The sequence below is a fragment of the Cardiocondyla obscurior genome, linkage group LG13, assembly GCF_019399895.1.
Source record: "Cardiocondyla obscurior isolate alpha-2009 linkage group LG13, Cobs3.1, whole genome shotgun sequence".
Lineage (NCBI taxonomy): Eukaryota > Metazoa > Arthropoda > Insecta > Hymenoptera > Formicidae > Cardiocondyla > Cardiocondyla obscurior.
In genome coordinates this window covers 327,297-350,631 of record NC_091876.1, presented here as the reverse complement: position 1 = coordinate 350,631, position 23,335 = coordinate 327,297, and the positions used below count along the sequence as shown (strand labels likewise).

The 23,335-nt window shown below is 32.0% G+C and overlaps 1 protein-coding gene and 1 long non-coding RNA gene across 3 annotated transcripts in view; both read right to left on the bottom strand.

Annotated features, from left to right (window-relative positions):
- Window positions 1-23,021, bottom strand: part of Slo2 (slowpoke 2) — a 72,317-nt gene extending 49,296 nt beyond the window's left edge. For both annotated transcript variants that reach the window (XM_070665101.1, XM_070665102.1), the window contains exon 1: window positions 19,320-23,021. In XM_070665101.1, coding sequence (XP_070521202.1) covers window positions 19,320-19,759 — 440 coding nt within the window. In that variant the 5' untranslated portion in view covers window positions 19,760-23,021. The remainder of the gene's footprint in view (window positions 1-19,319) is intronic.
- On the bottom strand, window positions 338-14,594 carry LOC139107495 (uncharacterized). The gene is made up of 3 exons (XR_011546519.1): window positions 12,935-14,594; window positions 7,570-8,140; window positions 338-1,625 (listed from the first exon to the last, which is right to left on the bottom strand). It is a non-coding gene; the product is annotated as an uncharacterized lncRNA (long non-coding RNA).
- Window positions 23,022-23,335: the final 314 nt, after the last annotated feature.

Genomic DNA, 23,335 nt, shown 5'->3' with positions numbered 1-23,335 from the left:
TAGGTAATCTCTCTGGTCGTTAGAATGTTCTCTCTGGCGCGCCCATGAGAACCAATCACGAACACTCCCCTTTGTTAAAGCTCACCCATGTCATTTACATTGGCAGCAAATTTATATCAAACTGTCTTCGTTTAACGAGCGCGACGATGCGACAAACTGACAGGAATTCTCAATCGTTTATGACTATATTAAGAAAGAAGAAACAATATTGAAACGATACTCTGCGTTTACTGCTTGACAAATAATTTGAGACCTAAAAGGTACATGTCAATCGATGAAAGCATAGCGTAAATTTTTTTTTTTTTTTTTAGATGTACATGTATATAATATGTACTTTGTACGATTCAAGAATAACTTTTTAGAAAGTTTGATCGGTCGTTCGTGCAATTTTTAAGTTCGTAACTTTTGTCAGTTTTAACGTTTATTAAATTTTTGTGTTACACTACTTCTTTGATTATCGTTTCTCTATGGTGACTGCTTTTAAATATTTATGAGAAACGTACTACAAATGTAATTCATCAATTTTTAACCGTTACGCTGATCTGTTATGCAAAATAAGTTTAACTTTCTTGAGAAGCGGAGTAAATAACTCGTACATGTTATTATGCAAGCTGTGATTAAATTACGTCATAAATATTCAAAGGGACGTTAAATAAAAAAATAAAGAAAATAAACAGTAAAATATTTAGACGTCTTTATCAATATAGTATAAATATCGAAAATTATCATATCTGATTTAGTATAATAAATGTATTTCTAAAAATGAGCGAGCACATTTTAGATATTATTATTAGTTTTACTAAAGATAGACATTACATATAATTTTTTTATTTAATATTTGATTTTTGTATTCGCATAACTTTTCATCTTATACTTTTACCACATTTTTAAAAATAAACGTCGTTAATTAAATTATTTCAAAAAAAAGTTTATTCGTAAAAATAATTAATTTCTTTACTACTAATATTTGAAATATTTGACGGTACACCATGTTGGGACAGCAAAATGCAAGCTCACCGATAAAATTTTAATGAATCGATTAAATGAATTAAAATCAATTGTCGAAACATTATTCACCTAAGAAAATTAATTCTTTTTTCTAGCGCTTAAATATTTTTTAAAGCATAATTATTATGTTCTTAAAAGCATTACATTTAAGTACTTAAATAGTATTACACACATATATTAAGCAACTTAAGAGTTAATGAATAAAGTCGTCAATAAACTAATTGTAAGAAAACTACATTACTACGTAAATTACGAGCCACAATTCCATTGATATTTAAACGATATCAATGAAAAAGAAACGGTCATTGTATACATAGAATAAAGGAAATTTCGAGGCAGAAGAAGGTTCGTGCAACATTGAAAAGTTTACCTCGGTATCTGATAGGCGATTTCGTCAAGCGAGTCGTTAGGTTGTAGCGAGGTCTGCTCGTAGAACTTGCTTAGGCCTCGTGGATTTTTTATGTAGCATCTCATAGATCCAGCCGTAGGCTGGGACTGGTCCGTGTGGTTGGTCCCAAGTTGGCCGCCTTGACTGCCCTTGCCACGATTTTGTCGCTTCTTGCGCTCTTCGTCTTGACGGCGCAGATTGTGGAACCGGAAGAAGTACATCGACATGTCTGCGCTCAGCACGCAAGTACTCACGGTCAAACAATTGCTCGTGTGCTTCAATTTTACCAAGTATTTTAAACAAGACGGATGACATTTTCATGCTAATTAATTTTTTTTTTAATTTTTTTTATTACTTTACCAAATGTTATTTAACTTAATTATGTAAAAAAAGCCATTTTTATATCCATGTACTTGACACGTATTTCTATTTCATTATCGTGTCATAATCATTTACGTTCAATAAACAAAACTCTGAATTGTACCAGAAAATCTTTAGCGGAACCAAGACATTACGCAAAACGATAAAAAGGAAAAACGGGACGAGCCAAACGGTCTAATCTGGGAAAACGTAGATTACATAACTTTTACGTCATTTTTCAGACAGACAGCAGGAACGTCTTGCTCATTTCATCGTCTCGTTTCGGAGAAATAAAGTGACGGCGTTGATGAAAAGTCATTCACATGGATATAATCTTTCGATCTTTCAATACGTTTGCTTAAATTCATTCACTACTAAATACGAAAATGTCAAATTATGTAGCCGCGACCGGTCCGATTTCGCAAATATTGCGGATGGAAAAGGACAGTTTCAGATGAAATAAAAGAAATTATTTATAGTTATGCTAGGTTTTAATCTTTCAATTTCTGATATTACGTCTAATAATTTTATGTGAATGTTTAAACAATTATACACTAATTTAAAAAATCTATAATAAAAGACTTATGATACGTTTTTTTACATTCTTGCTTGTTTAAAACACTTTGTAAAATAAAATTATTTAAAATACTAAGTATCAATAATTGTAACTAGCATATTAAAATATTAACATAAGCATTGCATGCTCTACATGTACCTTATACAATACTTAACGATTATTTCTAGCAGCACACTCTTTTTTTCAAGCAGAAACTCAAAACAGCGCATTATCAAAATTAATAAATCGCGTAAATAATTTTTTTTTAAGCTAATAAACATTCGCCTTTTACGTTTTACGTGCAAATTCAAAGATCCTTATGTTCAGTATATCGATTAAAATAATTTTTTTTTCCACGTAACATGCGTATTCTTATCTTATTGAGAAACTTATAGTATAGCTCGTGCTTCCAATAAATTTCCAATAGAGTCAACTTATTAGATAAAGATCTAAATTGATAAGGACCGAGAGAAGATGCAAGAAACTCCTAACGATCCAATAAGGTGTCGATTTGTCGTTCATCTATATGCACAACTTGAATAAGCGGTCAAGGGCAAATTCTCTTAATTGGATTGCCATTTCTATACTAATAATACCGGTCGCATCGTTTTACTATATCTCTACGCGTTATCTTATTTTTCAAACACTAGAAAATATACAGAAAATTGTATTGCCGTTATAGTTTAAAAATAACACGGAAAACAAAGACTTTGTCGACATCTTATTTGATAAAATAAAATAAGTAAAGGCGTACAAAAAAAAAAACAAAATTAGTTGAAGGAAAATTCGACGTTATTTAAATTTAAAAAATTCCGACTGCTAAGTCAGTGAAAAGGAAATTAAATTCAGAAATACATAGCACGAGAGTATTCAAATTTCAATAATTTACTTTTACCCTTACATAGCTAAGACGCAACAGGAAACCACCGAATAGCGAACTTCCCTTCGCGCAGATGCCAAAGATAGCTGCTGGCAATCAACGCGTAGCTCTCTTGTGTATTATGCAAGTTTAATTAAATTGCCTTTGAATTGCTATCGGTCACTCTCTCACTTAGCAAAGAGTAAATTCGTAAGCAATATTCTTTTTTAAGACACAAAATATACAAATGTATAAGTGTAACGTAAACGTTTATTAAAATAATTAAAAACAAATAATTTAATTTTTTTTTCTTCAATAAAAATTAATTGCCTTTTTTTATACTTGTAAAATAAAATGTAATATATTACGTTCAGTTTTCAAACTTTAAGTTAATTATAGTTAATTTACAATATACTTTGGTCTTTTTAAAAAAATTTACTCTTGCTATTATTATTTATTTCCTAAATGTAAGTCATCTCCAATATGTTATATGTAGACAATAAATTCTACGATAAAATGCTATAAAATAAACACGCCGGTTATATCAAAATAAAGTAACAGCATAAAAAAAAAAACTGGTTTTATGAGATACGAGTTTATTACTCGTAGTAAAAATCTTTAAAATAAAAAGTTTTTTGGTAAACGTAACTAACGTTTGTTCAGCTAGAAACACTCTATTCTGAGATTTATTAGGCGATGGCAGGATGGTCTCTAGAGAGCACTAACCAAGATACAGTACCGCGAATGTCAGGAGACCTCTGACACTCTTGATCTACAATGCTCTTGTAAATAGTCTAGCGGACTTTAGCGAATGTCAACTTGTCTGTTTCATAAAGTACGTTATTTTTAAAATTAGCAAAAAACAAAGCGAATATTAATAAAATTTTTTTCAAACATACAAGTCTATAATAACTTATGTATACTATATCGTAATACCACAGCTCTAAAATTCGAGTTTTAAAAATAATCTAACACCTTACTTACATAAACCGGCTAACGTCGGACATAATTTTTTTTTCTCAATAAAAATTGATAATTTTATAAAATATTTAACTTTTCGTTTTCAATTTTTTTTTTAAATTTAGTTTTTTATCCATAGTTTTCAGAAACGACATGTTGTTTGGGACACTCTGTCTATACATATATTTATGAATATCCTTTTAAAGATAAAATAAAATTTTTCCAATAGACATCTAGTGCCATCGTGACGAAAATACAATACACAAAAGTACACTTCGCGAATGCTACGAAAGCAGATCGATACATTCCTTTCGCCACATTTTCGTTGAAGAGCTTTTTCTAAAACCAATCTTTTTACATCTTATATCTACAATGAGACGTGGCGTGATTTCGCAGATATCAGAATAAATATTTTTAAATATGAAAGAGCTCTTGAACGTACAACATCAAGTATTATAATTATTAAATTAACTGAAATTAAATTATTACCTAATTTTATTAAGTCCAAATAGAAATTTTTATACAACTTGTTAGTAAAGAAAAATGTATTATGTATTTATATTAAAAATATTTAAAAAATGTTATATTCAAGTAATTGAACAAATTGTTTTAAATGTTACGTGTACGTGTGTGTAATGTGTACATCCAAAGCTCTAAAACTTGATCTGACAATGCAGTTACAGTCATACGTTTAAAAGCAGCAAATATACATATAATCCGGATCTTTCGAACGTACAAAACAGTCATTGACCTGCACAATTTTTAATCAGCAAGGAATATAAAAAAAAGGACTGATTTTCATTTTACGGCATCGTAAAGTTTAAGCTTCTCTCATTACCATGTCTGAAACCAGATGTTTCAGTTCAGTTACCGACCTTACCGTCGCAAATGACCCTACTTGCACCTAGAAACCACGAACTTTGCCCTTTCATCTCATTTCCTCGATTACACGATCCTCCAGCCTGAACCGGCCGATGCTTTATGACCTCGCAGCTTCATTTGCGAGAACTGCAAGATATACGAGAACAGGTCGAGCGTGAGTGCAGCATCTACGTGTTCAAGTACTCTCCCAGTTTTGCGCACTTTCACCAAAAGCATCGCGATAGTGGAACGTTTTCAAAGTGTATTGATACGCGAATTGTCATCCCTCCGATAGCTAAGTTTTCGTACATCTCAATAGTATGTACATACATTTTCTACAAATTTTCTAATTACTATAGTATATGCAATAACTTGATATTGTATACATATGTATACCTTAATCTCCGCTCGTAAAATCGCAGAACAGATTAAAATTAATAAAAAAAATTTTATATAATTTTACGATATTTGCAAGAATAATTCAGATATTAATTTTTAAAATTGCACGAATAAAACCGTGTCGAGAGAAGCGGTCGAATCGTTCGAGCTATATCACAGTTTACTGTATCAAGCGTGTTCAGCGACAAAGAGAGTACGAGCGTGGAGGAAAAGCACTGAAAATTGGGTTGACGACGTCGTCATTCTAGCAAGGCTAAAATATTAAATGTGTAAAGTAGAAGTAATCGTGTAAAATGTATGTACCTAAGAGAAGTATGAATAATAGATAACAATTCAAAGCAAATTTTTATCTATTTGCTGTATTAAAATTTTTACAAGTTTTTAATTCAAAAGATTCAACTTTGAAAAGAAAATTAAATCTAATAAATTGATTTTCTGGATGACATACTGTATTTATCAAATTTAAATATCGAATATAAGATCAGAGTCAGTTAATTTAAAATTCGTGTGCAATATATCTTCGTAACATATAAAATGTAAATTTGAAAATTCGACGAGAAAACCACGCATATCTGCAATGCGCATTGCGGTACACATGCAGCAACATACGGATCTTCCTAACGTCTAAAGTAAACGTTTTCCATAATTGACTCTTTAACAATTTACAATAATAAAAAAAAATTGAAATAAAAAAAAATTGCAATTGACATATTTAATTGCAATTCTTTTTATTCCATGCTTTATATGCCTTATATGTTATACTGACGATTAGCGAAAAAAAAAAGCTTATAATTGTTCACGACTTTCGTATAAATTATTCTTTTTTTTTACCGCAATGCAGAAGTGTACGTCGTTAATACTGCAGCAGGGAAACTATTACACGCAACATCAATTTCAAGCTTTGCATTCTTTCTGAATGACAGTATTTTTATAAGAAGTTGACACGAAACCGAAACGTATCTTCGTACATTTTGTATTAAAAATGTTTTAAACGATTCAGACATAAATAATTTATTAAAATATTGGCGTTAAATGTGTTTTTCACATTATTCAATTTATGTGTATATCAAAATATGTTAATACAATTCACTGATTTAATTAATAGCTAAAATATGAATAAAAATGGTATAAATTAATAAAATACTGTACATATACGTTACGTACAAATTTAAGTTTTATTTAATTTTATTGTCAATCAAAATTTTATATTCTTTTTTAATGTCAGTAACATGTCAAGAATATTGTTAACGTCCGTATCAAAAGTATATCTGGTTAGATTCACGTCTTTAGTCGAGTTACCTACGATGGAAAAAGATATGGCTCGTCGAATAATACGTAGCATATTTTGAAGAAAGTTTACGACAAGGACTTTAAGCTCACCACTAAATCCTGGCTCGAAAAGTTACGTCTACAAAATAATATAGTGGAATAAGACAAATCTCCGAAATAACATCCTTCAACGTAGTACCCTTCACAGACATGTATGTCTTTCGCTAATGCGCGATATAAAATAATCATGACAATATAAAAGAAAGAAATTCAACTTTTAACTCCCTAAAATGACGTTCGGGCGTGAAACAAAAATGTTTTATGTAATAAATTTATTTTTTTAACACGTTAAACGACGCGTCAGTTACCGGTAACCGATGGCAGATATTCGTTTGGATCGTGTCAGTCAAATAAAAACTTTCCTTATCCTTATGAAAATTAAATTTGCTGAAGAATAGACAGAATTTATAAAAAAATGTATATTTTTATTGCAATTTTGCATATCTCCTAAATCGACGACAATGCGCTCCGAAAACGTAATTCGTAGAAAAATAATTTTTTTAGTGACGAGAGTTACTACCGCGTCTCTTAACGACTGACAAAAAATGCTATTTAATTGTTAAATCGCAAATAAATTTTGTTTGCGAAAATAAAGAAATATAAATATAATAGATTAAAATATCAGTTCGCGATAAACTTTCAAGTCAATGAACATCGTATGCATTCCATATACCCGTGCATTACTAATATGAAGAGACAATCAAATAATTATCGAGAATGTCACTTGGCCAATTAGGAGTTAATTACCGTGCTGGATGCATGCTAGGTCAATATGAAACATCGGCACTTACACTCAAGACATTTCGTGCAACAGCTACACATACATTTTCCCTATTAACTACACAATACCTGACAAACGTTTTCAAGCACTCCGAGTCGCTACGTGTTAGAGCACGTATAAATTCGATACTTCTCGCTAAATTAGTCACCTCGGTGTTATGTGCCAACGTAATGACAGTGATTTACGCCATTATTTTCAATCGGGATATTGAATAAAGATATAATAAAGAAATATGTAGATTCAAAACTATTCTTTTAAATATAAATATCTGCAAAATGTCTCTGTAATATCTTTGCAGTTTTTCCCGCTTGCCTTCTGTGATTTATTTCGCCTGCTCTAGGTAATTGACTAGTTTCAGACTATTTTAGAAAGTGGTCCCAAGGATGATTAAATAGATAAAGCTGTGGCGATATGCTTCAATGCATAAATTGGTCGAGTCGTGTTTTTTATAAGGATGGCATTTTCGTAAAAATATGGTCTCCCTTATTTCTTTTATGATCCACTCGTATCACAAGTGACAAGTCAAAGCGACAAGTTGATTTCAACTTTATGAATGACGCAATTTCGTCGAGACAATCGTGACGTTTTTTGGTCCTTAGAATACATAAGTAGCCTGAACCATCTTTGAGCAAAAGATAACTGTAACGAAGAATATTTTGATTAAGATTAGCTAACTTAAATCTTGTTTTTTTTTTTTAATAAATTATTCCTTAACAAAACAATATAATCGAACGATATAATCGAAAATTCCCTAATTATAAGAATTACTTTTCTCTTTCCGATTCAAGTGGCAAATATCACGAGCATTAACGCTACCAATGTGGTTTTCAGATGCACTTAGCATTGACGCAAGTAGCTGTCTACATCAAAGAGCAGATAGCTCGAATGCAGTTAAGATGATGTGGCACGAGTTGAGTAAATACTTAGAAAAAAAAACCAAGTATTATATGTTTATCGTAATACATCTAATTCTATACATGTAATTCAAACAGCAATCTGCTCCAATGATAAAATTAAATAATATATAAATAAATTTTAATATGCTTTATTATTATAAAGCTTGTAGAATCAAATCAATGTAACAAATTTTATAGTTAATTATTTAAATATTTAAAACTTCTGATATTCTAGTTTTTTGTTGAATAAAAAACATTTAAAAAAAATATAACGGTACAGAGACCTACGAATATGAAGAAACGTATAAATCTGATTCTATTCCTTTGTTTACCTAATACGCCCGATAGAAAGATAATACCTATATATCTTTTGGCCTTGTGCTATGACGATAACAGGCGCACACTACTGTGCTAAATGATCTTCGGTAGTCTAGAGGGAAAATGGCGTTAGGCTCGTAAATGATCCTTTATCCTCGTAGCACAGGAATGCGGCCGAGTCAGATTCGATTAACCCCACGATATTTCGCCACCCAAAAATCGAACCTGGCTCTCGCACGACTTTTCATAGCACCACCTAGTCTATAATTGCGCCACCTAATGCCTAGCTACTAATTTCATAGCGGTGAGATCGCAAGGGACAGAGAATATCCGATTAATTGCGAAGCTTTTCATCTAATCCCGCCTCTACTGTGAGAAAAGCATCTCGGTGACAACGACGACGATGGCGACGACGTGCTTGAGTGCTCGAAGCCATGGATCAAATTAAAGTCCGAGGTATCGTCGTGCGACGACAACACCTCCTTTTAATGAAGCGATATTGCACGTACCAAACGAGAGCAAAGGTATCTATCTATGTCTTCGTTTTTGTATTTCGGGATATATCTGTATTTGTATTTTTCTACTCAACTTTTTCTCGATTAAATAAGAATTCTGCGACGATGTAATATGTATTATTAAAAATAATGACTCTCTTCCAAGTGTGACGTTATGTTCACTATATCGCATTACAACTGCAGACCATTCTGATACCTACTTATTTCTTTTAATCATTATTTTTATTCCAAGTTTGACGCAAAAATACAATTCCAAATGCAAAGAGAAAGAAATACATATTATATTGATTAAACAGGAAACAATCTTGAAATTAAATTCACAGCTCGAATGACCCTACTCAAGTAATCTTAGATAAATCAATATGGTAGAAATGGATTTTATTTTCTCGCTCAGATAGATCTGTTTATATTACTGCGAAAAAATGAGTTTAGTTCGACCTACCGGACAAATTCCAACAGCAATCGAAACGAAATGCTAAAGGTATGCGATAACTTTTTTCGAAAACTTTGAATTAGCGGAAGAAAAATTGATATAAAAGCCAAGAGATCCTAAACAATGTTTTGTACAAATTTTATTGTTATTACGAGTGTATTGTAATAATTATACTATTAAATATAATTTTCACCATTTTCTCACAAATTGAGATGTAAACGCAAACAGAACTGCTCATATCAAATCAGTAAACATGCATATCGGTGAAATCAATTATTCCGCTAAGCGCTGTTTCCTCACGAATTTCGCAAATTTCACGTGATGTAACATGCAAATTACAATCTACGCTAAACGCGTGAATTGTGGAAAGTTCAAAGCACATCATTTGCTTGAAAATCAAACTTCGCTTGTGCGAACCGCGAATACTTATCAAATAAGTAAGAAAAAAAAAAAAATGTTTTAACTCCAATGTTAAATTATATTTTCGATGTAAGATACTCCAACGAGTATCTTGGAAACAATCGTAAACTTTTTACATCAAACTTGGAAATTTTTCTATATCTCGTCTTTAAAAGTAATTTAATAAATTTATTAAAATAAAAAAATAGTATATACATATGTGTATATGTATATCATATAATGTTTATATTGGGGAAGCGTAAAAAACTTGTGGAAAATTAAGTTTTACCGTGTCAGTAACAACGAGTAGTTAATCTTTAATGGAAGCAATATTTTATGTCGCAGTTTAATTAGATTTTTACCACCGCAGGTGCATGCATGATATAATTATGCATACGTAATGGAAATAAAAAGAAAAGGTACTTCTTATTTTACATGTCACGTAATTATACACGTTTTGTTATATAATTATTTATAAATTAAAATTTTAACAAAAGTAAAAATAAAATATGAGAAGCAGAGACAATTAAAAAATATAAAAAATTTTTATAATTGGCCAAAAAGTGCAAACCGATCGTGAGCCTGACCTAAACTAAAGCTTTAATTAACCTTCTATCGTCAGTTTTTACTGACGTTTTCCAATTTGTTACTTTGTTACTCGTTTATTTGTCATATTGTTCGCCAACTGACAACGCCTTTTTTCATTACGTGACTTATTTCATAATTTAATAGAAACGTAACATCATACATAAAGAACTAACGTTACTTTTGATTAAAGATTTTACATATGTATCATAAGGAATACTCATGAAATACATCGCATTATCTTATTTCTTGTTCGAATATACAATACATATTAATAAGACACAGAATTTGACGTCTTAAAGATCGAATTAATTAAAAAATTAATAAATTGCAAATAAATTTTGCAAATATAAATCAACAATGCAGATCGCAATTTCTAACAATAATATCAAAATATATACAGAATTTCAAAAATAATAGAATTTGAAACAAAAATTTGTTCCGCCAAATAGAAGAAAATTATTTTCGGCCGAATATATGTATACATAGAAAAAGATATACCGGAAGCCGAGCCAATTACTACGTGTCGACGATATTTCCAATGAAATTCTGTGCTCGCTACAGAAATCGATTGCAAACCCTTCTTTTTTTTTTTATATATCCGACGATGAAGTGTCATGTCGGAAACTCTGATAGTGGAAATGTTGAGTTTATAGAAAAACAAATATTTCAAGATTAAAAGTAACTACATCAAGCAGAAAAAAATTTCAATGGAATTTGGTTCAATTGTTGAATCACGAATCCAGACTGGAACGTATAAATTTCACAATATTTTTTCAGTATATTTTGAACGATGCAGAAATAGCTGGTAATGTTTACAACCTTTAAATTTAGCAGTTAAATCACTTTGTAGCAGAAAAACATTTAACAAATTTTCAAGGATTTAAGTATGCAAAATTATACGTATTGGAAAAAAAAAAAGAAACTTTTATCAATATAAAACTGCACAATATACGTATGTAAACTGAACTACGTTAATTGCAATAAGTGAATTAGATTACATTTGCTAATTTGAAGTTTTGAATTGAAGAGAGATATGCATACGCTTAACGAGATGTGAAAGCATATATCTTGCATTACGCAGAAATATTAAATTTAACGACACGTCGGAAAAGTGGCTACCTGATACTGGATAACTTTCCCTAGAGCTTTGTCGAGCGTAAGTTGACAATTCACTTGAGAATTTTGTACAATCAAAATTTAATTCTGTGTTCAATAATATGTGACGTATTATGACACGCATTTTAAATTAATGTGTCACTAATTTTGAATTATATCAAAAGTGAATTCTTATTTAATTATACGTGTATATTATATTTATAGCAAAATATATATAATTATATATAAAAAATTTTATATAAAAAAAACAAATTACCACAATAATATTGTAACAATTTTGTTGAAACATATACATATAGAAGTAGCGATTATAGTATAATAAAAATGTACAAAAATCCAAGGATCTATGTCCAATCTGGTTTAAAATCCTCGGTTTTTATTCAAAGGCAGCTTCTCGAATGAAAGTGGCAACCCTCTAAGAATATATTTAACCACAAGAAAGATGTAATCCCTTTAATTTTCCTTTGCTCCCTATATGGAATTAGACTACCTCGCTAAAAGTTATTATTAACAAATCCAAACGAACAAAGGCTCAAATTCTTTTTGATCAGTTAAAAATTTTTCTTTAAAGAAATGTGAAAATATTAAAATTGTGTACAAACAATTTTCTTAATTAGAAAAATGTTTTAATTACTTGTTTATATAATTCTTATAAGTTTCAAGATGGCGTCTACGTACACGCGCAAGGATATAAATAAATATATGTCTCATTTTTTTCTCTATCTTATTTCTGTCTTTTATAATTTATCTAACAATATTTGATTTACCTATCGATATCTGAAAAAAATTAATTTTAAAAAATCTATAAGAGCAGTTTAATGTTGTAACCGGAACATAATCTTTCTCAATTTGAAGAGAGTGAAAGAAGGAAAAAAGTACGAAGAATAATCTGTTTTCTACAAAATTTTCTTAACCGCTTTATCAGATTTAATCTTCAACTGGCAATACACTAAAAAGAAACGAAATGTTTACACGTGATACCGCAAAGCCGTGGAACGTTGCTTATAATAAAAATGATATGGGTCTATTATATAACTAAACATAAGAGAATAAAAGAAAGCCTGATTGGTAGCAAGAGGCGGTAAGGAAAATAAACGATTACGGATTAATTTACGAGATAACATAGCGGTGAAAAGTTAAGAGCTGGTGTAACACTAGATATACCTACGAGGTCGATTCTCCTCTTTGGAAGATCTTCGGCTAATCACCGGGAGTGCCCGATCACAGAAATCGGGCGCCATAATATTTCGAAGATTTGACAAATTAAAATGTAGCAGTCAACGATGGGACAAAAGTAAAAACCATCGGCAAATTGTAACACCGAGATGACTGACCCTATCCTCTGTCTCAAAATATACTGTCGCTTCTGATATCTAACGATCACGGTCGCGTGGTTGTTCGATTACCACTAAAGAGATACGAGCCGGCGAAGCCGAGGAGGATACCTCGTGTGCGCTCTACCGGTTTCGATAGAACATCAGCGGCGATGGCGGGGGCAGTGATATAAAGAATCGCGGGCACCGTTAATCGCGCGAATTCGAGTATCGATAATTATGGCCAATTACGGGGGCGATGCGAGGGCGAGAGTGCGGATAATACACGAAATTTGATAGCGACGCGACTCGCGAAACAGGAAGGGTCACATCTCAACCACACGGCGGCTCGGAGACGACTGGCATCCCGAGAGCTTCCGTGCCTCCTCCTGGCTAGTCGGTCGGGACGGTCGGTCGGCGGTCGCCAGAAAGGCCTTCTCATTCACCCTCACGAGCGCAGACGCCCCAAAAACAATCACCAACTATAATCAAGCTCATTCTTTTTCATTTCCCATTCTTTCGTTTCTTTCTTTTTTTTTTCATCATCATCCAAAAATATCATCGATTGTTGATATTATTCGCGATTATGACTTGATATAGGTCTCAAAAATCATTAAACATTTCGATTTACTACTAAATATATAATATATAAATTAAGCAAAAATTGTCTTGTAGATAAAATATAATTAATTGCAAAAAATAATAAAATAAAATAAAATAAAAGAATAAGACAAGTAGCAATAAATAGAATAGTAGTAGAACAGTCATAATATTGATCAGACATTAGGTTATCTAGAAATAACCTAATGTCTTCAGTTTTGATCGCACTGTATTTCTATTAATCTTATCATTTACCTGTCATATTAAAAAAAAAAAAAAAATACGAATAACATTTTTTGCTTTTCTCTATTTTAAGAACTACTTGAAATAATATATATTATTCTATCATATTTCTTCATGTATTGTTTCATATACAATAAGTTCTCTCGGTTAGCAAAGATTATAAAAGACATTAATATAATTAAATTTTCCTGCAAATTTGAAGAGAGGCGTATCTTCTTACGTTAGACGCAAAAGTTTGCTTTAGGATACTATTTATGATCTTAATAAAAATTTTCTCATATACGCTGTCGTTTGTCTAATAAAACTACAAAAGTGTCACGTGTCTTTTGACACGTTCTTTATATCCTTTGATGTACTTTGCATTCTTTCAAGTGTCGCATCACTCTCTTTTCACGCTCTTCTATTTCTACGGTATTATTCAAAGCATTTGCGAACTCATCTGCCTTGAGCCTTTTAAAGAGAACGGCTTAAAAGAATATGCTTACTTATTTCGTAATTATATTACCGTTTTTCTTTTTTATTTATTTTTTAAATATTTTTATAACTAATGTTACGTATCTACGTATATTTATTAATCTTTAAATTTAATCTTTAAATTTTATCTTTATTTTTTTATAATTTAAACCTAACGCTTATCTTTCCAGATTCTCGCAATAATTGATATAGTATAAAACAAAGCAGGAAATCACAATGACTGCTCAGATTTCGCCAAGTCGAAGTTTAATGGGGCTGAAATCTATCAAAGTATAAACATAAGCTCTCCAACCCTTTATCCTTCTCAGCACGTTTCATGCAACAAAGTTCTATTTGTCTCTGATCCAAGTTAGTCTTTTTTTTCATCCCTTTTTTTTCTTTTTCTCGGTAACTATTAGTTAAAAGTTTTCTAAAACTTTTATCCCCGTATCCCAAAGTTTAAGATATCTCGTTGACCCTTCGTCATGCGTGATGATCGAAGTCATCAATCAAACTTAAAATCTAAAATAGAATATAAAATAAGAACAAATGGTTAAACAGAACGTTTCATGTTTCTTCAAGAGATAATATTAAATAATGATATTGAATTGATAATTAAATAAGTATTGTTAAATATTACCATTTTTAAGTAAAATTTTGAATTTTAAATAATTAAAAAAATAATCAGATAAATAAATATGAGATGTTTCGTTTGCAACTCAATAAATTTTTATGGGTTCTGCAAACCATTTGTTATATTTCTTTCAGTCATTTTTATTTTATTCTAATAAAACCCGCATGACAGTAAAATCAATTAGGACATATAAAAACCCTCATCAAATTTTTTTCCTACAAAAACACATGAATATATACATATGTATATATGTATAATAAGTATATACGATATAAAATATAATCTTTCTTATTTTTTAAAATAATACTTCCTTGTTCCCCTCTATTAGATCGAAACGCTAGAGAGCTTTCAGCTTAAGAAATAAATTAATAGCGTACACAATTGCTATTTCAATTCAATTAGAGGATTTCATTCCTTCAATATTCGAAATAAAAGTGATTGTAAATTTACTCGTTCCAGCGAATATTGTCACATATAAAGATTGAAATAGCCAATTGCGTAAACACAGGAGACATAGTGTACCCACCCGACGCTCGAATGATATACATATAACAATTTATAATATGCTTAAAACATCTGTACTCTCCCGGAATATTTTTAGGCATTATTACTTATCATCGTTAGTATAGACTGTGTAAACGTTACTCAATATATGTATTTCAGTCTACTATGTACACCGAAGGACAGATATAGCGTTTTCTGCGGCGACAGCGACTAGCATACGTAACCCTAGGCGGCAGAAGCAGGGGATGAGAGAAAGGGGAGAAATCAGTCTTCGGCAATCCGGCCGGCGCGGTATACATATACATACGGTACATGTGAAACTTGACGCTCACGACGCTATAATAAAGTCACGTTCGCTAGCTGCCGTCGCCATATCTGCCTTTTAGCGTACATTAATCTACTCTACATACCGCCACATTAAATTCTCATTTACGATATATCGTCATATCTCTCATTAGCCTTCAGTCCTTCATTAGTTAAGTCCAATTCTTTAATAACGTCGCTGATAGACAGCAAACAAGTATGCCCGACGTATTTTTGTGGTTTGAGATCAATTTTAAGACATTTATAAATTTTTTATTTTATATAATAACATTATTTAAATATTCACCAAAGGGGTAAAAAAAATTCTTTGAAGTTGCTGATAGATTGTATAACGAAATGAATTAAAGTGCAAGAAATTAAAATAATATTTAATATTGATTAAGAAATATCCATTATTACTAAAAATCTAAAGAAAGAAAGAAACAAACTGCGCTTTCAATAATGAAAGAAACAATATTTCCTATATAGCTCAAGTTATTTTCTTTCTATTTCGATTGATAAACGTTTTCTTATATGTATACGGCCACTTCGTTCACAAGATATTGAAAATATTCTTTTCAATTTACGATACAATATAAAAGAATCTACATTTTTTTGCAGATAGAAAATGTCACGAATTAATTTCTACAATGGAATATTCGGTTTACAATATTCGAGATAAAATCGAGATAGAAACTACAAAATCATTTTGCTACATAATTTGGATTTTAGGAACTTTCGAAACGTGACGGTAAAACAATTTATTACATTATTCATTACTTCTGTGGATCGACATTTCAATTAACGATTTTAATAGAGTTGTTTCAATAATATCGAGAAAATTTTAATGAGACCACTGTATTACACGGACACTTCATTAAATTCTTACAACGATAAAAATACAGTTGTAGCCAAGTAGTATTCCAAGATACATTTCCGTTAGAGAAATCACAAAGGGTGCCTCATTCTGCCATTGTTATACATATATCTTAAGTCAGATAAGAATGAAATCTGATCTGTCGTTCTCTTTTAAAATATAATAGAGAATTTACTCGGCATCGAATTGCTTATTGATTTAATAAAACTAAAAGTATCTTGCACGTTAAATTATTTTGTGAAAATATTCCTCAATAATTTCATCTTCTTATATTTATTCCTGAAAGAATATTTTATCTCTTTCCGATAAACAGAAGAAAGCGCAGCAACGTCTAATACATTTTATATTATATAAATTTTTTTCAATTAATTAATGTAATTTTTAATCTAAATATACATTTCACTCTTAGAAAATTACACTCGTCGACCATAGCGCGAATCTCTTCGAAAGCTCGCTGAGCTTTTCTCACTCGATAAGGTAGAAAGGAAAGCTTGAACCTGATGTGAATTCGTATCATGTGATAAAAAGCTCATTAGACGCCTATTTTATCGACAGACGCAAGCTCGCAACACTCAATTTACATAATTATGAAGACAAATTAATAAAGCGTTATAACGAGTATCATAATAAGTTGTGCAAGTGTACTTTTAGTTTACATTAGCTTTTAAAACTAATTCTCGTAAGTCTTTGGAATTAATTAATGTTATAAAACCAAGTACATTTATCGTCGAACGATTATTATATTATGTAAATAAAGTAAATAACTATATTTATAAGATGCTATTTTTAAAATAAAAGAACGGTATCAACAAATATTTAAATTTAAACCAGAACACTCTTCTGTGGATAATACACAGCGTTAAAGAGGACACAAATTTAATCGATAAAGTAAACGAGATGTCTCTTTCTCATATACTATAAGTTTGGCCTTTATAAGTATACATATAAGATATCGATATCAAGATATAATAAAAACAGATATCTTTTCCAAAAGCATTATTTTCTGTAATATTCTTATGTATTCTTACACAGTATTAAATACGTAGGTTCATATAGAGTAAATTATACTATAAAATGATAGGCACGCTCAATGTACCTATACGGTTTATCACCCGTGGTATAATCGACAAGGAGCCTAATCGAGATGCTTTGCGTAAATAATGTTATTAAGCAAAGCTTCAAATTTAGAAATTATGTAGGGGAAATCGCATTATCCGACAGATTAAACACAGCGCAATAAAGAAAAAATAATTAATGGAACCAGTTAATCACCCTGATAACACCTATTACGAACCATCCCTTTGTATCAACTAACAAATTTGTAAGTGAAAATTCTAAATATTGATATAAATTTGCTTTCAGCAAATAATCGATCAAAAAAATTATTACGTTTATCTATTTCGTTTTCTTATCGGTTTAAATTTGATATACAGCCAGTACTTTTATTTTATAAAGAAATAAGAAAAGAAATACAAATGCATTCAAGCGTAAATATGCCGAAAATATTTAATCCCAGTTTCGAAGATTTAAGCCAAAATTGTTTGGCAACTCGTGACAATAAACGGAATAAAAAGACAAAAATGGGAACCAAATAAACCTTGACATTTCCACTATAAGAATAGTGTTAAATTGAACGATGTTTGTGCTTAAATTTACTTTTAAATTGTTTACTACTTAGTTTTTAATACGAGACGATTTGTAATCTTTATCAGACAAGAATCCTGTCTTTTTTAAACAATCTTTCTTTATACGAGTTTTTATTTTAATAAAAAAAAAACCGAAGTATTTTTAAATATATTGTAGTTTGTCAATTTAAAGAATCCAATGCGATTGGATATAATTCGCTTTTCTAATTAGTAATGTCAATAATTGATAATAATGTTGATTCAAAAACTTACGTGTAATGTAGAAGAAAAATGGTGAAAGTATAGTTTCGCACTTACCTGAAACAAAAAAATAAAAACATATATAAAACATATGTAAAATAATTTCAATGTAATCAAACTATAAATTTTTTCGAAACATTAACTAATGAATATTCTAAAAATTGTAATAATATTTTACTAAAAATAAAGACAGCAATATAATTTTACTTATTTGATAATTTATAAACTAGCAACAAAATATTATTAAATTGTAGTATATGTATGTATATTGTAACACTTAAAGTGCATTCATGGCTTTATGGTTTGCCCAATACGGTATAAAAGTTACTATTGATTTTCAATGAAATAACGACATAAGCCTATTGTCGATAACGATGATCAATAATCGAAAGTCTAGCTCTTTGTAGGATCGTTTACGATGCACTCACGAGACAAAGAAGTACGGCGCTTGCTCAATGGAAAAAAAAAAAAAAAAAAAACCTGAAAACGATATTATTAAACTCTCCCACACTTTGTATTCAAAATAATTAAAAAATGTTGTAAAATAATATATGTAGTAAAAATACAACAGTATGTATTATGTAGCAGTAAAGTAGTAATAAAGTCAGTTAGAAACTGAATATATATTTAGAAGCAGGTCGACTGCCGGGCTCGAGACATTAAAGTTGTTTAACGAAACGTAAGCTGTCATTAATAAAGCGAGGGGTGGTCAAAGTGGAAAGTGTCCGAGGTGCACGAACCTTTCATCTAATCTGAAGGAAGACCTGGACAAGTCGCTCCAGGCACTCATACTACGACTACGTCTCCTACAAGACTGCTGCGGTACCAGCAGTCTATTGCTACTTCTTCGCCTAGTGGACGCCAGATTTTCAGCTTGGAAATACACTCGGGGGGTTTTCTGCTGGGATGTATTCGGTGGGGTCGAGGTCGGCGTGACCGCCGTCGAGGTGTGTAATTCCGGCAGGGCCTCGTAGTCCCATGCCCTAGCGCCCATATCGAGCAAGGGCACCGACGAGGCTGCGCTAGAACTGCGAAGCGGATCCCGAGGCTTGCGACGATGAAACAGGGCGAATATCTTGCAGCACCTCTTATTATTTTTCTTCTTTTTATTCACTGCCGGCAGTCTCACTTTGAAATGATCGCAAGACGCATGAGATCTACCGGCGACGTCTGGCCACATCGTTTTATCGACCACATCGCCGTAAATCTTCTCCAATCATTTAGCAAAGTTAGAATTGGTCGACCAAGCACGATGAGCAAATCCAAAGAAATATATTATTGTTTGATAATGAAGAGAAAAAATTAAGGAATCTTGAACGAGCATCTTGAGTAATATATCCACTAATGGTGCTCAATTGATTAATTTCAAAAAAATTACAATTTGTTCGTCTTAATCGTTATAATATTGCTGTTTCGTTTCGAGCTGAGCTTTATTATAAATGCTTGCGTATGCTTTATTTCTGCATTTAGCGCTTCTGTATTCGCATTCGGAATAATCAATTATACATATATCTTGCATAAATATAACTTCAATTGCGTTTATTTTGTGCACTTATTGTTCCTTTAATCATCAAAATAAAATTTAAAGAGAAGTTACTGTCGACAGAGATTCGTAATTCGACTTTAAATATTGTAAAAAATGACCAAAGCTTTCTCGTTTCAGACAACAAAATTTTTAAAGAAATAATAGGCGTACACTTAAAGTTGTTTCGCTATTTGTAAAAGTTGAATACGCAGAATTATATTATAATTATACTCGATCTACCGAGTAAATCTGTATCAAAAGAAATTAATAAGTTTTGGTTCTTCAAAATTGAGACAATTGCTTTTTTCTTATTCACTTTTTCTCAAAATAAAATGGAAGACTTACAAATACAGCAATTTTGCGAGGTAAAGTTTTATATGACTAAAGTATTATCTTTTTTGTTAAGAATATAACTATATTCGTATCAACTATTTTAATTTATAAGCTCTTAATATCATTAACAACATTCATAAAAATTTGGAAAAATGTCGTAACTCTAAGCATTAATTTCTTTAATGCTAATTTACATCTTAATTTTCGCACAATAAATATTCCCTTTTTAAGAATATATTTTCAACGAGCTTTATCAACTAAAATCTCATTTAACGCTTAGTGTAATAAATACTAGCAATGTATTCAACTTTTTCGTCCGCTATGTAAGTAACAATTTGCATCGGCTACTTTTTATCGCCGAAAATGCATCAAAAAGCGTAGATAAGACGATAACAATTGAGCGTAAAAGAGCGTTTGAGGTTCTTAATTTTCTTCAACCAATGTCAAACTTTGAAACTAAACGAGAGTTTTATAAAGTACGTTTTTTCTACACCACTATTTCTCTACGTCAAATGACACTCACATTAAAAGCCATCGTTGCGAGATAACGATTGATTGCAATAACAATACAACGGCGTGAAATATTAACGCATTTTGCACAACTACTACAAAGTATATTTAACAATTTTCATAAATTCTCATCGATTCGCAGTTCTCTTTCGCTCTATTTTGCAAAATAAAAGTCCACTTACGTTAAAGCATTTCGCGCGATGTTAAGTGTCACACTTTTTATCTTTCGAGCGAAAGTTAAAAGAGTTTTCTCGTACTCCATTTGCGTGGTCACTTTTTATCAAAGTAAAGCGACGTTATTTTAAACTTATATTACTTTACGTATTTTATTATGCATTACAAACTATGAATTATTATCGATCGCGGTCGCAAGCACACAGGCTGGACCGCATAAAAAGTATTGGAGCACCATAACGAGATAATATATTGTTGATTTTTTTTTTTTTTTTAATAAACTTTCTTTACTATCTCTTTTCTCTGCGCAAAAAATACACGTTTCATGTGAAGAAAGGCTCACCAGAGTCTCGTTCTACAAAATGATAAAATAATGTCTAGCGAATGCACAACAACTGTGATTGATTGCAGTTACTGTCGCCACGACGGCGGTCACAAAAGCATCTGGAGCCACATCGTTTGCACGACACCATTTCTGTCTGACCTGAATGACGTCACATGATGATCGAAGGTCACGGTCAGCAGATATAACTATAACGAGTATAACGGCGAGGACATGCTTCTCTCTAAGTTACACGAGCTCAGCTTTGACATCTCCATGTAAGAATTACATCAGTTTCATTTTACTTAACAAACTCTTAAGCGCTTATATCCCGAGTTTTTGTTCTATTAATTTGGGTTACGTTTTAACCTCGTTTGAACCTCGTCGATCTATAACTATCACGGTCTCTCAAACAGTGCATCGGATAGTAATTAATTATCGCATACGTGAAACTGTCCACTTTTTCGTGTCTTTAAAGTCAATTTAAGTCAATGATTCATCACGCCATAATATATATCTTTTGTTTAAAGTACGAAAACCACGTGTTTTTTACTTTTTGTTAACAACAAGAACGTATTTAATTGCTTAAATTTAATTCTCCATATCTCTATTGTCTCCATTTCGCAGTATTTTCTACATTTCGGAATCGTCATTATCAAAATTCGCTGACAGATTCAGTCACACCAAGTTCTTAATATACCAGCTAATTTTCATAAAATAAAAACATGAAAACAAATAAAATTCTTTGCGTATCAAAGATATTAACCACGATTACGTCAATGATAAGGATGTCGAAACTCCGAGTCCTTGTTTAAATACTAATGAATAGTGGTGCACTCGCCGCAGGTGATAGGGTCTCACGAGGATACCGTTCCACTGTCACTTTTAGAAGCAATTAAGGGAGGATTGTTATCTACCTCGTCGTCCTCCGATTCGCTACATTCGGGGACAGGTGCCTGCATTGTTAATAGAGTTTAAACGAGATCAAGACACGGCGGTAAGTAATGCGCTTCGCAGAATTTATTTAAAGACGAAGAAAGGACGAGGTATCTTTGCGACAAGTACGCATTTCACTAGCGTCACCGACGTAGGATCCACCGAATGTCACCATACGACGACGAAATGCCGCATCGTCCTTGACATTCGACGAGCGCGGCGCGATAACCGATGCAAAAATTGGTACGATTAGTGCACACCCCGGAGAAATACGGAGAACCGTCCAGGTCTAGAACAATCCCGTGCGAATCTCACAGTTATCGCCGCCTTCTCGCATTAATTATGTCATGAAATGGACCGGCAATGGGAATCGAGCACATTCGTCAACGATCTGTCCTTATAAGATACAGAATAATGGAAAACAGCCGAGCAATCGTATTGTTTCGGTCGACGGTGGCTTTTTCGCGTGAGAGGGGAAGACCAGCTCACAGCTCACTATCCCCGTACTGCGGTACACGCTAGCGGTTTTCTCTCGCGCGCCACCCCCTTGCGTCCTACCCGACCGTCCAACCCCTATGCTCCACCTTTTCTCTCTAGTCAATTCCGTCAAGCGCGCTGTCGCGCTCTGCCTCCCTCCCTCTTACCTACCTCTATCACCGTCCTGGGTGTAACGTTGTCCTTTTCCGTCTCTTCGCCATCCGTCGACACCGTCGTGAAAGGGTGCATACACACGCACATGGCGCCGTTGTCAAGGCGACTGCGCCACTTCGTAGAGTACATCTCGACGAGAGATATCTATCTCTCGTCATCTCAACACGTTAGTCCGTCACGTTCAAGCCGCTCGCTCACTTTCTCACGTTTCGTTGACGATAAAACGATTGTGCAGATAAATGTCAATGATATTCAATTTATTCATTTCTCGATCAATGTGATCGTATTCCCGATTGCTTTATCGT